General features: G+C 40.3%; 1 protein-coding gene across 3 annotated transcripts; it reads right to left on the minus strand.

Moving 5' to 3' along the window:
- Nucleotides 1-1,408: 1,408 nt before the first annotated feature.
- Nucleotides 1,409-10,799, minus strand: RBMX (RNA binding motif protein X-linked). Of its 3 annotated transcripts, none has more exons than XR_013974890.1 (11): nucleotides 10,642-10,799; nucleotides 9,373-9,504; nucleotides 9,081-9,187; nucleotides 8,281-8,452; nucleotides 7,626-7,778; nucleotides 6,793-6,907; nucleotides 6,582-6,707; nucleotides 6,078-6,160; nucleotides 4,165-5,409; nucleotides 3,167-3,251; nucleotides 1,409-2,477 (listed from the first exon to the last, which is right to left on the minus strand). XR_013974890.1 is itself a non-coding variant. In XM_080910613.1 (9 exons), the coding sequence occupies exons 2-9, from the start codon at nucleotides 9,479-9,481 to the stop codon at nucleotides 5,099-5,101; spliced, it is 1,176 nt and encodes a 391-aa protein (XP_080766739.1). In that variant the 5' UTR covers nucleotides 9,482-9,504; nucleotides 10,642-10,799; the 3' UTR covers nucleotides 3,445-5,098. The 3 variants fall into 3 exon arrangements, 1 of the variants encoding a protein (XP_080766739.1); XR_013974891.1 differs by having other exon boundaries at nucleotides 9,373-9,507; XM_080910613.1 differs by lacking the exons at nucleotides 1,409-2,477; nucleotides 3,167-3,251 and having other exon boundaries at nucleotides 3,445-5,409.
- Between the last annotated feature and the right edge of the window lie 4,114 nt (nucleotides 10,800-14,913).

Genomic DNA, 14,913 nt, shown 5'->3' on the forward strand with positions numbered 1-14,913 from the left:
GACACACAACCTACGGGTATAGGAATCAAGTGGGGAAGAATGCATAAGCAAAATATGGGTGCAGTGTCAGCATGGAATAAAGGTTATCAAAAGCAATGAACTAATATCAGTATAAGGCTGGGGATATAACTTGGTAGAGTGCTTGCCTAGAATGAACATAAACTCCTTGAGTTCTATTCCTAGCACCTCAAAAACTCAATGTGGTGTAGCATAAACCTCACTAGAGGAGAAACCTCACTAGAGGTCAGCAGTCTGTGTGTTATGTGAGAACCTTGTCTCAAAATATCAATATGATGGGTGTGGTGGTGCGTGTGTGTGCACACACACACACCTTTAATCTTAGCACTCAGCAGGCAGAAGCAGGTGAAATCTCTGACTCTCCAGGACAGCCAGACTATGTAGAAAACCTTGTCAAACAAACAAAACCCTGATATATATTTAATTAATAAGGTCTTATACATAAGGTCATACATGGTACTCAAATAGTTGCTAATGGTAGAGTGTGGATGGAGGAAAGTGTGAACAGAATGAGAAAATTATGTGACTGATCATAATGTATTTAAAAAATTAAATGACTAACCTTGGAGAAAAAAAAATCAGCTTGTAAGAGATTTTAGTCTCTGACAAAAGGGGAAACAGAAGGTATTGGGTACCAAAGCCCAGCCCTCAAGATAACACAAGAGGAAACTGATGGAAAATAATATCACTTGATAATTATCTCTTCTGGGCTACATATTATTAACCTTTACAGGTGAGAGGGGTAATGCCAAAACTGTGTATTTAAGCTCAATGGAAAACCATTCCCTACTTCAGCCTAGATAGAAAACAGAACTAGCCAGAAACAGCAGTTCTGAAGGCCAGATGGATCATGGAGCACACATGAGTAGTCCCAGAGGTCACACTCAAAAATCCCAATTTTAAACTCTAAGTCACTGGGTATGGTATACCCATCAAGGTAAGGGTCTGCTGGGAGCTTTCCTTGGGGAATCTAAATCAAAAGGAAAAAAAAAATGTGTTCCAAGATATGCAAGAAATCAAGGTAGATGCGACAGGGGAAATCATTGGTAATATGAGGCTTTACTTAGGTATGATAGCTCTCATTTCACTTTTTAGGTTAGGGATTAAGGAGAGCACAAGAATTACCATGTTTACCTAAGGTTTTAACTTGGCATAGTAGAGGAAGGCCAGTGGTCACACATCTCAGGGTCTCTGGATGTCCCTGTGCTTAAATACCAATCATGCCCCAGAACTGAAATCTGGGGAGGAAAATTAGGTGGAAAAACCCTGAAAAGCCAAAAATGAGTTTCTAACTAACAAAAAGGCCTTAAAAAAAGAACCCAACACCACAAAGATACATATCCAAGTTTTATTGGATTTCAATACAAAACATTCCAAAAAACGATCTCTAATACCTATGTTCTACTACATTCAGCTACTGAATAAACCACAACACCTTCTGTATTATTCAAATTCTTCTACAACCAGAGTTTAGCCAGAAGAATCATGGCTAATTTTTTTCTAATCTCAGATTTTAGGCCTGCTGGTTCTATATTCTACCATTTGTCAAAAAAGGTCTCTTGAAATTTTCTACCTACTCCCTACTATGAATTTAGCAGTCATATTTAGTCTAGTATTGCCCATGACAAATTACCTTTAAAACATGTATATAAAATGTCAAGAACCAGAGTATGGAAGGCTTGAAAGTCCCTCAACTATAACAGTATTGTAACAAATTGTAAGAAAAATTTGTTGACCCAGTAACTCAACCTGCTTCTGTTGAGAATATCTGCATTTACAATACTGGCTCTTAGTTTCCAAAGCAGTAAACCATAGCTGTATCATGATTCATTTCCTGAAGACCTGAGGGTAAAGTACCTTTATAAAACTACAGTGACCTAGTGACCTGTTTTTGTTTCCAGTGAAGCTCTCCATTAGCCTAACAACGTTTTCGGTTTACTCTCATTTCTTAGCATTGCTTTTCCCCTTGTAAGTTTTACAGGACAATTGTTAATGTTTCTTACTGATGAGCCAACTCAAATGCGTGCCTTGCTGAAAATCAGACATCAGTGAATACAGATAGAATGGAATGTTTCTGTGTGTGCTGCCAGGGGTGAACTCTAGGCCTCACTGGTACTCAGGCAAGCACACCACCATGGAATTACAGTCCCAGCTAACTCAATTTTCTTGTACTCAGTGATCATCTCTAAATTGCAGAGTTGCACCATTACTTTGACCGGACTATGGACCATCTATGAAGAGTCACTGGAACTTCTTGGGCAGGTGCCTCCACTTACCAATTAGTCTCCCTCTTTCCATTTGGGTCAATTTTACGTGATTTCCTCTCCCTAATTAAGGTTTAACCAGCCTCCCTCCCTTGAAGACAAAAGAAATCTATTGCCTGTACCAAACCAATTCTGATGAGCACTGGGTCAGTAAGTGCTGTGGCTTAGTCTCAGCATTCCTCTGCTTCAGCAACTCTGTAAGAAAAAAAGCACAGGATCAAGTTATGGAGAATTTTACAATGCCAAGTACCTCAACCTTGGTTTGTTAGTGAAAGTATTAGCTCTAAAGTGCCATCTTCCAAAGGTGGCCATATTCATTACAAGCACACTACTATAAGCATTAGCTTTGACACATTACAATCAGATACCCTGCCACTTACTTGTGCCCATGAAATTTGGAAGTTGCAGCAGCAGCTGTATCCCTAACTAGGTCAATTGAAAATAAGCAAGCTCTAACAGCATGCAATTCATACAATATCGCTCACAGAGCAAACCATCAGAGAGGCTCTTTTAATAAGAACTCCTGCAGGCAAGAGCTCTTAGTAACTTTTCAGAAACAGCTAGTACTACCACACTGCTGATACTCTAGATAAAAATACAACTATATGCATTCACTCAAAATAGATGGGGTAGGTGCTCCATGTCAAAATTTCATCTGTTATGTCCAGAGTTGAGCATTATACCCATTTCTTAAATGAATTAGGGGTCAGAATAGAAATGCAAATTCAAACCATATTGATTCTGGAGCACACCTTGAATTCAGGAGACAACATCAGGTGGATCCCTGCGTTGGAGACTAGGTCTACATGGTGAGAACACCACAGCTGTACCACGACAAAGCTACAATATTTAAGCCTTCAGAGGACACTGCTTTCAACACTTACCTGAGCATTTGGTTGTTCCTAACTGCCAGCTTTATCTACTGTGAATCAATCAGCACTCCACGTCTGTATGAGAATTAGGTTCAACCTGCAAAAATTACATAAATGAAAACTAGTTATTTCTCTAAAGGAAGTTCTTGAACACTTGCCTATAACTGCTCCCCCCCCCCCGCCCCCTTTTCCAGAATGAACAGGCAAGTTCAGACTTGCAGCTTAATGCATATTTCATGTTCTACTACTTCTCTTAATTGGTGGAAGGTTCACTGGCTTGGGATGGACTGGAATGGCTTAAATGGTTAAGTTGCATGGCTTATGGATTCTCATTCTTTTCCAATGATGCACTGCCAGGTTAAATCCATAAGTTGAACCGACAAAACATTTGAAGGAAAAGTGCAGTCTAAGGATTTTTAGTTGGAGGTCTTCAAGTTTACTATATTCAAGAGCATCGTTTTCAACTTCATGGCTGGACCTGGGTCATGCTGCCTCAGGTTTTTTGCTTTTTTAAAGACCACTTGCAATAGATTTTTTTTTCTCCATACAGTGTAGTTTCATAGAACTAAAACAAGTCAGGCATCCAACTAAAGGTCAAGTTTGCAATGGCTTATTGGGGCCAGACAGGGGTACCCCAATCCTAAGCCATTTCCTATATTGACTAAAGACTAATTTGAAAAAAATTCAAAACATGAAGCATGTTTACAGGTCTTCATCAAAAATATGTAAAAAAAAAAAAAGTCACCCCCTCCCAGTCCCCAGATTGATACTGATAAACAAAATGGCTGCATTAATGCCTCTAAGTGTCATACATGCGTTAAAAAAAATCCAAGTGTTGAATTTGGAGGACTTCTAATATGCTATTGAACATTTGTGGGTTTTTTCCAAGCTTTTTTTTTAAATCTAGAAGGCATTTCCATTGCCATGAAGTACAGTAGGCTTCACTGTACTATGAGGAAGGTAAGTGCTCAATTTCGACTTAGACGGAAAAACTAGTTTGCTTTGCTTACCATCTTTGCTGTTTCACAGGCATTTGGTGCTTTAAATCTGATGTGGAATGCTGATAGATTCACTTTTTAGAAGTCATAAGCCTTTAGGAAGTTGGAGATAACTTCATTGCTTATCTATTTTCTCCTTTGCAATCAAGCTGTTCCTTTAAAAGTGAGACACTACAGAGTTGCAAAAATTTGAAACAGTAAGAGCAAGCATCGTTTTTGCAGCTTCATGGTTGATTTTGGCCAAACTTTTTATTTAGTATTTTGTAGTTGTTTAACACACACTTAAATGGTCTTACTCGGGGAGGGGGAAGGGAGGTTCTTGTAGATTCCCAAGGAAATGGCAGAAAAGCAAAATATGGCCAGCATCCATTTGCTTTTGTTGGGTTTCTGGGTAAATAGTACATCCCTAGGCATCTGATCTCAGGCTTGTTTGTTTTAACATATATACTGCGAACATTGAGATTTCAGTTGGAAGACACCCTGAAATCCTGAAAGTATCACACCCAACCAACCCTCTCGAATGACTATATTGTCTGCACAGGCAGGTGATTCATCTCTCAATGGAGACCAAACGACATCTAGGATGGCTAAATGTTTGTGGAAGATCTTGGGATTGCTTGCCTCATTTACTGGGAAAAATCAGGAAGTGGCCTTCAGGAACACTTTTACTTGGAAAATTACAACACTAGTAACAAGTCAAGGCTTACACATCTAACATTTGCTTGTTGAAAGGAACTCATAATAGCAAATAAAATTAAACATGTCTTACTTTTTCCCCTCACAAGAACATAAAAATTATTAAGGAGAACAGGAAATTTTAAAAAGGTAATACAACTTTTCCTTTAGTAGTCCTTGGGTAGTTTATGACAGAAAGTTTCCATTTTTTTTTTGTTTGTTTGTTTCTTTGAATGGGGATTTTTTTTTGGTCCAAAAGTTTTGTTTGTTCTTAGTATCTGCTTCTGCCTCCCCCTCTATCAGATCGGCTTCCTCCACGGCCACCACCTCTTGGTGCTCCGCGGCTTGAACTGCTGTAGGAATCACGTGGAGGAGGGTACCCCCTTTCCATAGAAGGGGGAAGCCCTCGTTCTTGTCTGCCCACGCGATCACGACCACTTGAGTAGAGATCACTTCGGCTGCTTGAGTAACTGTCTCGACTTCCACCATATCCGTCACGTGAGCTGCTGTAATCATCATAGCGACTGCTTCCACCATAAGATGGCGGGGGCCCTCGTGTAGGTGGAGCACTACGTGAGTTACCTGCAGGGTCAATGGTCAGGTAATATGGCAACACTATAAATTGTATATATACAACATTTAAATCTGAATTTACAGAATTCTTTGTATTCAAAGTTTACTTTCTCAACTGGGAAGTTTGAAACTCTACCATTGCTGGCCATAAGAGGGAATTGCTCATCTGCTGAGGTATGGAAATGGATTGATTTTAATGTTTGTTTGAAAAGACTGAAGACGTTGTGTATTTCAAGAGGACATTCCAGACAGCTTGTTATTTTAGAGTAGACACTCAGCCACTTTCCAGTGATAAGTTGCAATTTTTGAACTGTTGAGTTTCCTTCATATTGCAATGGTAAATATTTGATCTGGTTAATAAAATTTTTAAATTGTATTTTCACTGTTGGGGGAAAACACATAAGGCTGCCAATTTAAGCAAGCAAAATCCCCTCCAGAGCAAGCGAACAGCCTCAAAAGAAACCATCGAACAAACAAAATAACAAAAAAAAAGAAAAAGAAATAAGGAAAGAATCAAAACACCCTTCACAAAACTAGGAAAAGCACAGCTGATAAAGTTACCCCTTGAAAGCAAGCAAATGTCCCTTCAAAAGCAAGCACCACGCAGCCTATTAATCCAGCTCATGAACCTAAAACCTCAAGCTGGTGATAGTTAAGATCCTTAACCGGTATCTTACCATAACTCTCATACGAATCTCTGTAGGAACCTCCACTTGGATGATCTGCATAGTCACGGTCCCGACCGTATCCATCCCTATCACTAAATAAAAAGCAAGTTTTAATTAAAATACACATTATTTTTCCGTCTCGTTATTTCATAATACATTCTAAAAATACCCAATCCTAAACAAAAAACCCAAAGCAACAACAAAAACAAGAAAAAAAAAACAGTGCTTTCAAAGTCTCAAATTTCATGTTTTTTTTTAACCTGTCCAACGTAAAGATAAATTGTGTCCGAGAGAAGAAATGAGCATGCCACAGTGATCCCATAGCAGCCAAAAGACTATTTTGTATGCAAAATTTCTTCTCTCCCTTCCACTTTTACACAGGGTCAAGGATGGAACTTGGGTAGCTGGAAGTACTTGTAAAGTGCTTTTAACAGGTAAGTTATCTCTCAAGCCCCCAAGGCTTGGAGTGTTACAGAAAATTCTTATACGAAAACCACATTAGTAGCCACTTACCTATAGCCTCTTGATGGATAGTCATCTCGTGAACTGGAATGACCATAATCACGGTATGTATAATCTCTTGGTGGTGGGGCATAATCTCGTGTATCTCGAGAACTTGGATAGTCTCTGCTTGAATAGCTGCAAAAAGAAAATTTGGTGTATGCTTCTGCTGTGCTTTCTTTCAATGTGATTCTTAATAAAAGAAAATGCACTTTTCTGTTACCTGTCTTTAGTGGAATATCCATCATCTCTCGGGGACAAATAAACATCCCTCCGAGAAGGCAGGGGCTCTCTTCGTGGCGGGCCTCCATAAGCATCTCTGCCACGTGACACAGGGGCTTAAAGAAAAAAGAATCATTAAAATCCAGCCATGGACAAGCCACAGTGCAGTTACTTAGACTCAGGTTATAAAACAGTGCTTTAATCAAATATGCTATGTAGCTAAGACAGGAAGCTTCCCAGTCGCATAATTTCAGTGCTCACTAATTATGAGATTAACTAGAATCCTTTGATAAAATTTTTAAAAGACTTATTTATTTATAAGTACACTGTCACTCTCTTCAGACACACCAGAAGAGGGAATCAGATCCCATTACAGATGGTTGTGAGCCGCCATGTGGTTGCTGGGAATTGAACTCAGGACCTCTGGAAGAGCAGTCAGTGCTCCTAACCACTGAGCCATCTCTCCAGCCCCCCACTCACAATCAATCTTAGGCATAAGCATTTAAACAAAACATATTACTGTGTGTTTATGGTGGGGGCATGTGTGTGTTGTGGCGAAAATGTAGGTCAGAGGACCACTCTGTTGTCAATGCCTTTTCTACTTTCTGTGTGTGAATGGAGATTGGATTCAAGATCTTGTTCTTGAATAGCAAATGTTTTACCCGCTGAGCCAAGCATTTAAAAAAACAAAAAGGTTGCCCCATATAGGTCTTGAACTCATGGGGATCCTCCTATACCACCCCCAACCTCCCCCTCCCAGTGCTGAGACTGGACTTGTACCACCATGCCTGGCTTCAACATAGCAGCCCAGATTTGAATGCATGCCACAATTACCTCTTCCTCCCATTCCACTGCTGCTACGAACTGGTCCTGAAGGTGCTGATCTTTTAGGAGGAGGACCTCCACTTCGTGGTGGTGGTCCTCTTTTTACTGGAAGAGGTCCTCTCGAAGAACTCATGGTAAAATTCATGGAATAGCCACCATCATCTACATTAGAATAGAAAGAAAATACATTAATACATTAATACTATAATTAAAAAAATAACCCAAGAAAAAACTATTTGCCTCAAGGGAAAAAAAAAAAAAACAGAATCATGTGCACGTGCATCACAGCATTATCTTCTCTGCTTAGTTGGGGAGGCTTGGTTTATTTGCCACTGAGCAAGACAAAGTATGAAAAGAGTTCAGAACCAGCCTCAACTAACAAGGGAGACTTTGTTTCAGAAACCCAGACCTCCTGTAGACTAGGAAGATAAAAGGGCCTGGGTAAGCAATCCTGACACCCCCCCCTTTTTGGTAAGACTATGTGGTCCATAATTTTAGCACTGTAATTTAATTTGGGCTTTTCCACATTTTTCCCTTCAGGTCACGACCACCACACTAATAATGCGTGAGCAGTCTCCATTTCAAAGGCTTTAGCCTTTGAAAAATGAATGCACACACCAGTGTAGATCAATATCTTAACTTAAAACACCAAGCCAATCATTACCCATGTGTCCTCCCCGTGAAGGGGGCCCTCTGGCTCCTCCACTTCCTCCTCTTCCTCCTCGAAGACCTCTAGGAGGACCTCTGCTTCTTGTTGGTGGAGGTAGTCCACGTCTACCACTTTCAAATGATGGTTTGGTGGCTTGCTCCACCTTGATGGCTTTTCCATCTAAGGACTTCAAAGAGAAAAAAATAATTAAATTGTATCAAGAAAAAAAAAACTACTATGCCACTTGAGGCCTTTAAAATAGTTTTATCTGCCAAATATAGGAAATGATGGAAATACTATTTCTATAGATAATTTCTACAAGATGCATGGGATTCACTATACTACTCCTTAGGAAAATAAAAGTATAAGTAGGTATTCAAGTTGTTACCAAAACAAAAAGAGCTATGTTATCAAATTATGGTTTATGCGTTCTAAGAGATACACAGTATCCTAACATCATCATATACTGCTCTGAGCTAGCTTTTGTGACCCTTAACATTATCCATGATATTTGGTTGTGGAATAATAAAATTCAGACTAGTTACTGGCCATGGTCTTTTATTTCTAGCACGCCAGAGAGGACCTGAGTTTGAGGTCAGCCTGATCTATATATAGTCAAGACTACAAAAGACTATACATTGAGTCAAGGCTGACTCAAAAAACCAGGACAATAAAAGAAATTTCAGGATAGTAGTGACAGTGATCAAAAGTCTGTGGATATGCAAGCATACATAAAATAAAAACTGCTGCTCTGGACTAAGGCTTGGATAACACTTATTCTTGTCACCAAGAAACCCCTTTCCAGACAACCATACCTTTCCATTCATGTCTCTGGCAGCATCCTTTGCATCTGCTGGGCTTTCAAAAGTGACAAAAGCGAATCCTCTTGACTTATTGGTTTCTCGGTCCTTCATCAAAAGCACTGAAACAGTTGAGGGGGTTACTTTCATTCAAACAAAGATAACCAGAGCACATTTGCAAAAAGCAAGCTCAGAACTTCTTAGAGGACAAAGTACATTTATCATTTCAGATGATCAGTGGGTTCAAATTCATCACAGCTTGTCTTTTGATTATATTAATATAGCATCCAATTTTAAATAAACTCACCTTCCACTATTCGTCCATATTTGCCAAACACCGCCTCAAGGGCTTTCTCATTTGTTTCTGTATTAAGCCCACCAATAAAGAGCTTCCCTGGGCGATCTGCTTCGACCATCTTTCCTCTCAACCGATGGGAGCCTGCTGAAAAATCGTCTTATTACCTCTCTGGAGAAAGTCCCCAAAGTTTATTGAGCAGCTTAATTATGGCTCATGTTTTATTAAAATCTTTATTCTTTAGTAACTATGGACATCAATAAACCTCAAGTGCAGTAGAAAACCGATTGAAATACTTTGACTAACAGTGCCGCACAATTATCATTGACAGGATTTAAAGGACCTGCATAATTTACCATGTTCGTCTGCCCTAACTGTTTTTAGTCAACGAACAGTTACAACACTTGAAAAGGCTACTTTTAATTTTAAATGTATTTTACTTTTAATACAAAGTTGCAGCTTTAAGAGTGTAGTAATTAACAGAGGGGCCTCCAACACCTGGCTACAGTATTGACCCCTTATCTTTAAAACACTATTGCTGCCCGCCCCCAACCCGCAGCATAAAAGACTTCCTATTCATTCAAGGTCAAAAGCCAGACGCACCAAGTAAAGCCCTTTCCAAATTTAGATTTTCTAGTTAAGTTTAGGCGCAAATCTTTAACTTAGGACAAAGTCGCTGCCTCTAGAAAGACTGACTATCAAGGAAAGATTGTCATCTGACTGAAAAGATAAAAGTGCCAGAGTCGGAAAATAACGGAACTCAGAATCACACACTCTTAACACCCCTTTCCAGTTCTGGCACCTAATTAAGACTCATTAAAAACCGCGTGTTAAAGACAAAATGGCGACACTTGGATCCAACCCAGAACCACCAAAAACCTCCGGGCGAACTAACTTTTGCATTGACAGAGGCAATGAAAACTCAGAAGGCTTCCTCCCCTTACCGCCAAGGAGCAGAGGAACCCGCAGATCTGTCCACCAGCCCATCCTTAGCACGGACGTTATTCTGGTGCTACTCCAGCTGTCCCTGCATGTCCGGCCCCACCTACAAAGCTGCGCCCTCCGCCCTCCCGCGACAGGGGACAGCCAAACCTCCGGGAGACGCACACAGATAACAGACCCCTCGGTGTGCTGCTTCCACCCGTTCTGCTTTAAATAGGTTGACACCTTTGGGTGTCTTAAAATGGCGCCCGCCACCACTATCTCCAGGGAAACAAATGATATCCAGCCCTAACATGACAAGTCTGTATGAAAAACAGGTCACGGAAAGGAAGGTCCTACCCGAGGGGACTGCGACGGTCTCAAGCTCCTATGAGCTCGCCGACAGGGTCTTCCGAGCAAGTGCAGCACCAGTGACAGCTACCGATTTCCAGTGCGGAACAGAAATGACGCTAGGACTACTGCGCAACGAGGGCGAACAAAGGAGACAGCAATCTTTATACTACCCGGGAACGAGGCTGAAGAACCCGGATGGAAATTAAGCTTAGAATTTGAAGCACGAAGGGAGGGAAGGGAGTGGTTCCCAGACTCTCCATTGGCTGTCCCCTTTGTCATTCACTAGGCACTCCGCCTCTTTCCTGTGTCTCTTAAAGTTCTGGCCCGTGCCAGATTTTAACCGTTGCCCTGCCCCCATCCATTCTCCTCCAAGGCGCCTTTTAGCTTTATGCTAAAGCAGTGCACGGGATTTATTGACTAGAGAAGTAAATTTATTGAGTGACCTAGTAGGTCAAGCAAGGTGCAAAACTTTTGTATGGAAAAAGCAAGGTAGCGAGTACAATGCCAACACAGAAACAGGAAACAAAGAACTTTCATTGCTCCTCTATAAATGGCCAAATTTTCTTAAGCAGTAATACGTTGGAAGAATCTGCCAAGTGTTAAGTGAAAACAACTTGATTGCATCAAAAAAATATCATCCATATAGAATGATTACTGAATACCTGCTAGATTTGTGTACAAGTGGAACCAGGGTCAGGTGCCTCAGGATTAAGACTGTCAAATAAAAAATCCCTGATGACAGTTGGAGTGCTTACCTACACATTTCATCCCAGTATTTGGGACGCTGAAATAGGGCAGTTAGCAGTTCCTGAACAGTCTGACTCTGTAAGAGTCTGACAGAATCAAGCTTGAAACTCACAGCTATCCTCCTGCCTCAAATTTCTAAGTACTGGGATTACAGGCATGAGCTACTACAGCAGGTTCTGCATTCTAAATTTTTATCTGCCCTGTGGACGGAAAATTACAGTTTAACCTTGAGTTATTTTTTTTCTCTCTTTCTCTCCTTTTCTTTTCCAGAGACAGGATTTCTCTGGCTGTCCTAGAACTTCCTCTGCAGACCAAGCTGGACTCAATCTCAGACATCCCCCTGTCTCTGCCTCCCAAGTGTAGAATGTGCAACCATCCCCCTACTGAACAGACTTTTCATTTTCTTAAAAATTAAAAAAAAAAAAATCTAGTTCAGTGTGGTGAGTCACACCTCTAATCTTGGTTTAGGAGGTAGAGGCCGGTATCTTTGATGGGAGCCAGTCTGGTTCAATGGCAGCTAGAGCTACTTAGACCGACTCAGAATAAACTGAACAAAAAAAATTATTTAACAAAACAGAACAAATCACTACATATTGTAATTAGTACCCAGGAGAAGTACACTTGATGGATTTAGTGAACTATATTAGGGGAGGAGAAATTTGATTAAGATAGCAGATTGGGGTGGCATATATAAGTCATTGTACAATAAGTTTTGTTTTTTTTTTTTTTTTTTTTAAGTCTGTTGTCTTGCCATCCTTCTCTAGGATGTAGTCAGGTAAATGGATGAAACTAGGAAAGGTCATCCGGAGTGAGATTACAGGACAAATCTCACATGTTTTCTCTTTATCTGAAGTTCTTAGCTCCAAACCTTCAGATGTGAGTATATCACCTGGAACAATTGCAGAAATCAGAAAGTCAAAATGAGATGATTTCAAAACAGCAGGGAGGTGACAAGAGAGGGGAAGAGCAGGCTACAGGTGACATGATAGTGGGAATGGGAAATGTGGGGAGATGGAAAGGAAGGGGGGGCAGGTGACATAACAGTAAAGATGCCTGAAGAGTCAGTCTGTAGATAATAGTAATCTACCTAACAATACCTATAATGTGAAATATAAAATGGTGTAGAAATACAAATATATAGTTTAAATAAAAATTTCCCATCTAGGCTGACAATGCTCCCCCCCAGGAGCCATGAACCCCAAAAGCATCCACAAGAAGCTCTCTTTTGAGTTGTTTGTCAAGATTGTCTAAGTTTTTGCTGTTGCCCTAGTTTGCTCTCCTCCCAAGAGAAGGAAGGTAAGCCTCTTTGCTGAAGACACTTTGGGTACAGAGCCCAGAGGACCCAAGCTGGAACTGATTTGCATACCTCCTCCCTGAGACCCAGGTTTCCTGGTTCCAGAAGGTACTGTACAAGCTTCTAGAGGGAAGCCACCAACAGTCCTAGCCAGTCTGTGATTCTCCACAGCAAGGAACACATGGGCCAGGCTGCCAGCGAACTGTTGATCCTTTGACCTGCTTCTCTCAAGTGATATAAGAGGAGTGCCAGCACATCCAGTATGCGGAGTCAGTACATGTTACACATGAGAGAAGGAACTCATGCAATAATGAAAAAGAGACTTGAAGTCTGACCCTTATAGAACTTAAAATCTAGTGAAAAAGAATGACTATTAGCAAAATAAATGATAATGACCATTTCTGTGAAGAAAATGAATAATTTTAACAGAGAATTTAATAGAATGTATATACTAACTGGGTGTCCTAGTACTTACCTTTAATCCAAGCACTCAGAAGCAAGGAATCTCCATTGAGTGCAAGGTCAGACCACTCTAATAGAACTAGGCAAGCCTGGTTGACTTAGTAAAAAAGAGAAAGATCTGCACCGGAGAAAGCCTACTTAGAATAGGCAAGAAAAAGCTTGCTGAACTGGCATGGAAAAACCAAAGCTGAAGGATGAGAAGAACATTTTAGAAACCAGCCTTTTATACTGTGGATTATATGTCCTCATATGGGTTCATGTAGTTGAATGTGGGCATAGTAGTAAAAATGACAAAAGGTTTCTGATACACAACACAAACTCAATTCAAAATCAAATATATGAGATATATGGAAAGAGGATCTTTTAGAATGCCTTAGACTGTGGCCCAGGTAATGCAACAAATGGCTGACTATGAACTGAGAAGTTTGTCAGTCTCTGAGGTTGGATGTCTTCAGTAGATGCTAGAATCCCCAAGAAGCAGGCTCTAATGCCAGTGAAGAAAGGAACTTGCTAGCAAGGAGAAAGCAAGCATTTAAAGAAACAAAGGCCTCCTTCCAAGCCTTTATGACTTGGAAGGTGTAGCACAGATTAAAAGTGTCTTCAGTACTCAAGATCCGGATTAAAGGTGTGTCTTCATGCCCAAAATCCCGATCCAGTCTTCCCACAGCCAAAAGATTTGAAATAAAGATGTGTCAGGATTGGAAGTGATCTTCCACTGGTCACTGTGAGGCCAGCCTGGTTTACAGAGTGTTCCAGGACAACCCGGGATATACTGGGAAACTGCCTCAAAAACCAAACCAAACCAAAAAAAAAAAAAAAAAAAACCCACAAACACAAGAAGTAGCCTTTCCTACTTGAAATTAAGCAAGAATTCCTCAAAGGTGTGCTCTCCATTTGGAAGATTTTAGTTAATTCTAGATGTAGTCAAGTTGAGGACCCAAGACTAGCCATCACAATAAAGGAGAATTAGTAGGACAATTAAAGTACATAATGGCTTTGATGTTAGCCAGAGCTACAAGCAGCTTTGTCAGGTCCCCAAATGGCTGCTCTTTAAGTTTGTGACTTTTTTATTCCACACATACAAATGTTAAGAGATGAGCGCCGTGTCTTTAATTAGAGGGAGGCCTAGGCAGGAGGATCTTTGTAAGCTCCAGGCCAGCCAAGACTATATAAAGAGACCCTATCTACAGAGAAAAATAAATAAAACATTAATTTGGCTTGGGACTAGGTCAAAACTTTCAACAATTTCTGAAACAACCCTAACCATGTCTGCCATTTTATATTAGCTATGTGAAGTAGTGCTCTCAACATTGACTTTTATAAAGTATTGATAAACTCTGAAAATATTGAAGCTCTAGGTTCTCCAGTATCAAACATTCAGCTGGGAATACATGTAATGAATTCTATATAGTTTATTATCACTAAGCGTGTTTTATGCCTATTTTATATAGTTAAAAAATAGGAAATATAGTATATATAGGAACTTCTTTATCTTCTATTTACAAAGCATGCGTATCTACTCGGCTCTGTACCCATCCTGCTTGTTTCTTTTCATCCTACTATGTAGAATAATGGCTCTCAGACTGCAATCAATGCCCCAGAATAGTGCTTTCTTTTTCTCCCATTTCAGCACCCATATCGGGGCAGAAATTTAACAAAGTCTCTCGGTGTAGTTCTGGCTGGCCCTGAACTTGCTATTACGACAGGCTCATAGACCTTAGCAAATCGGATACTATTTATATATACTTAAAGACACCTAGACACCATTCTGACTT

This window comes from Micromys minutus (genome assembly GCF_963924665.1).
Source record: "Micromys minutus genome assembly, chromosome: X".
In the NCBI taxonomy this organism is placed as follows: domain Eukaryota; kingdom Metazoa; phylum Chordata; class Mammalia; order Rodentia; family Muridae; genus Micromys; species Micromys minutus.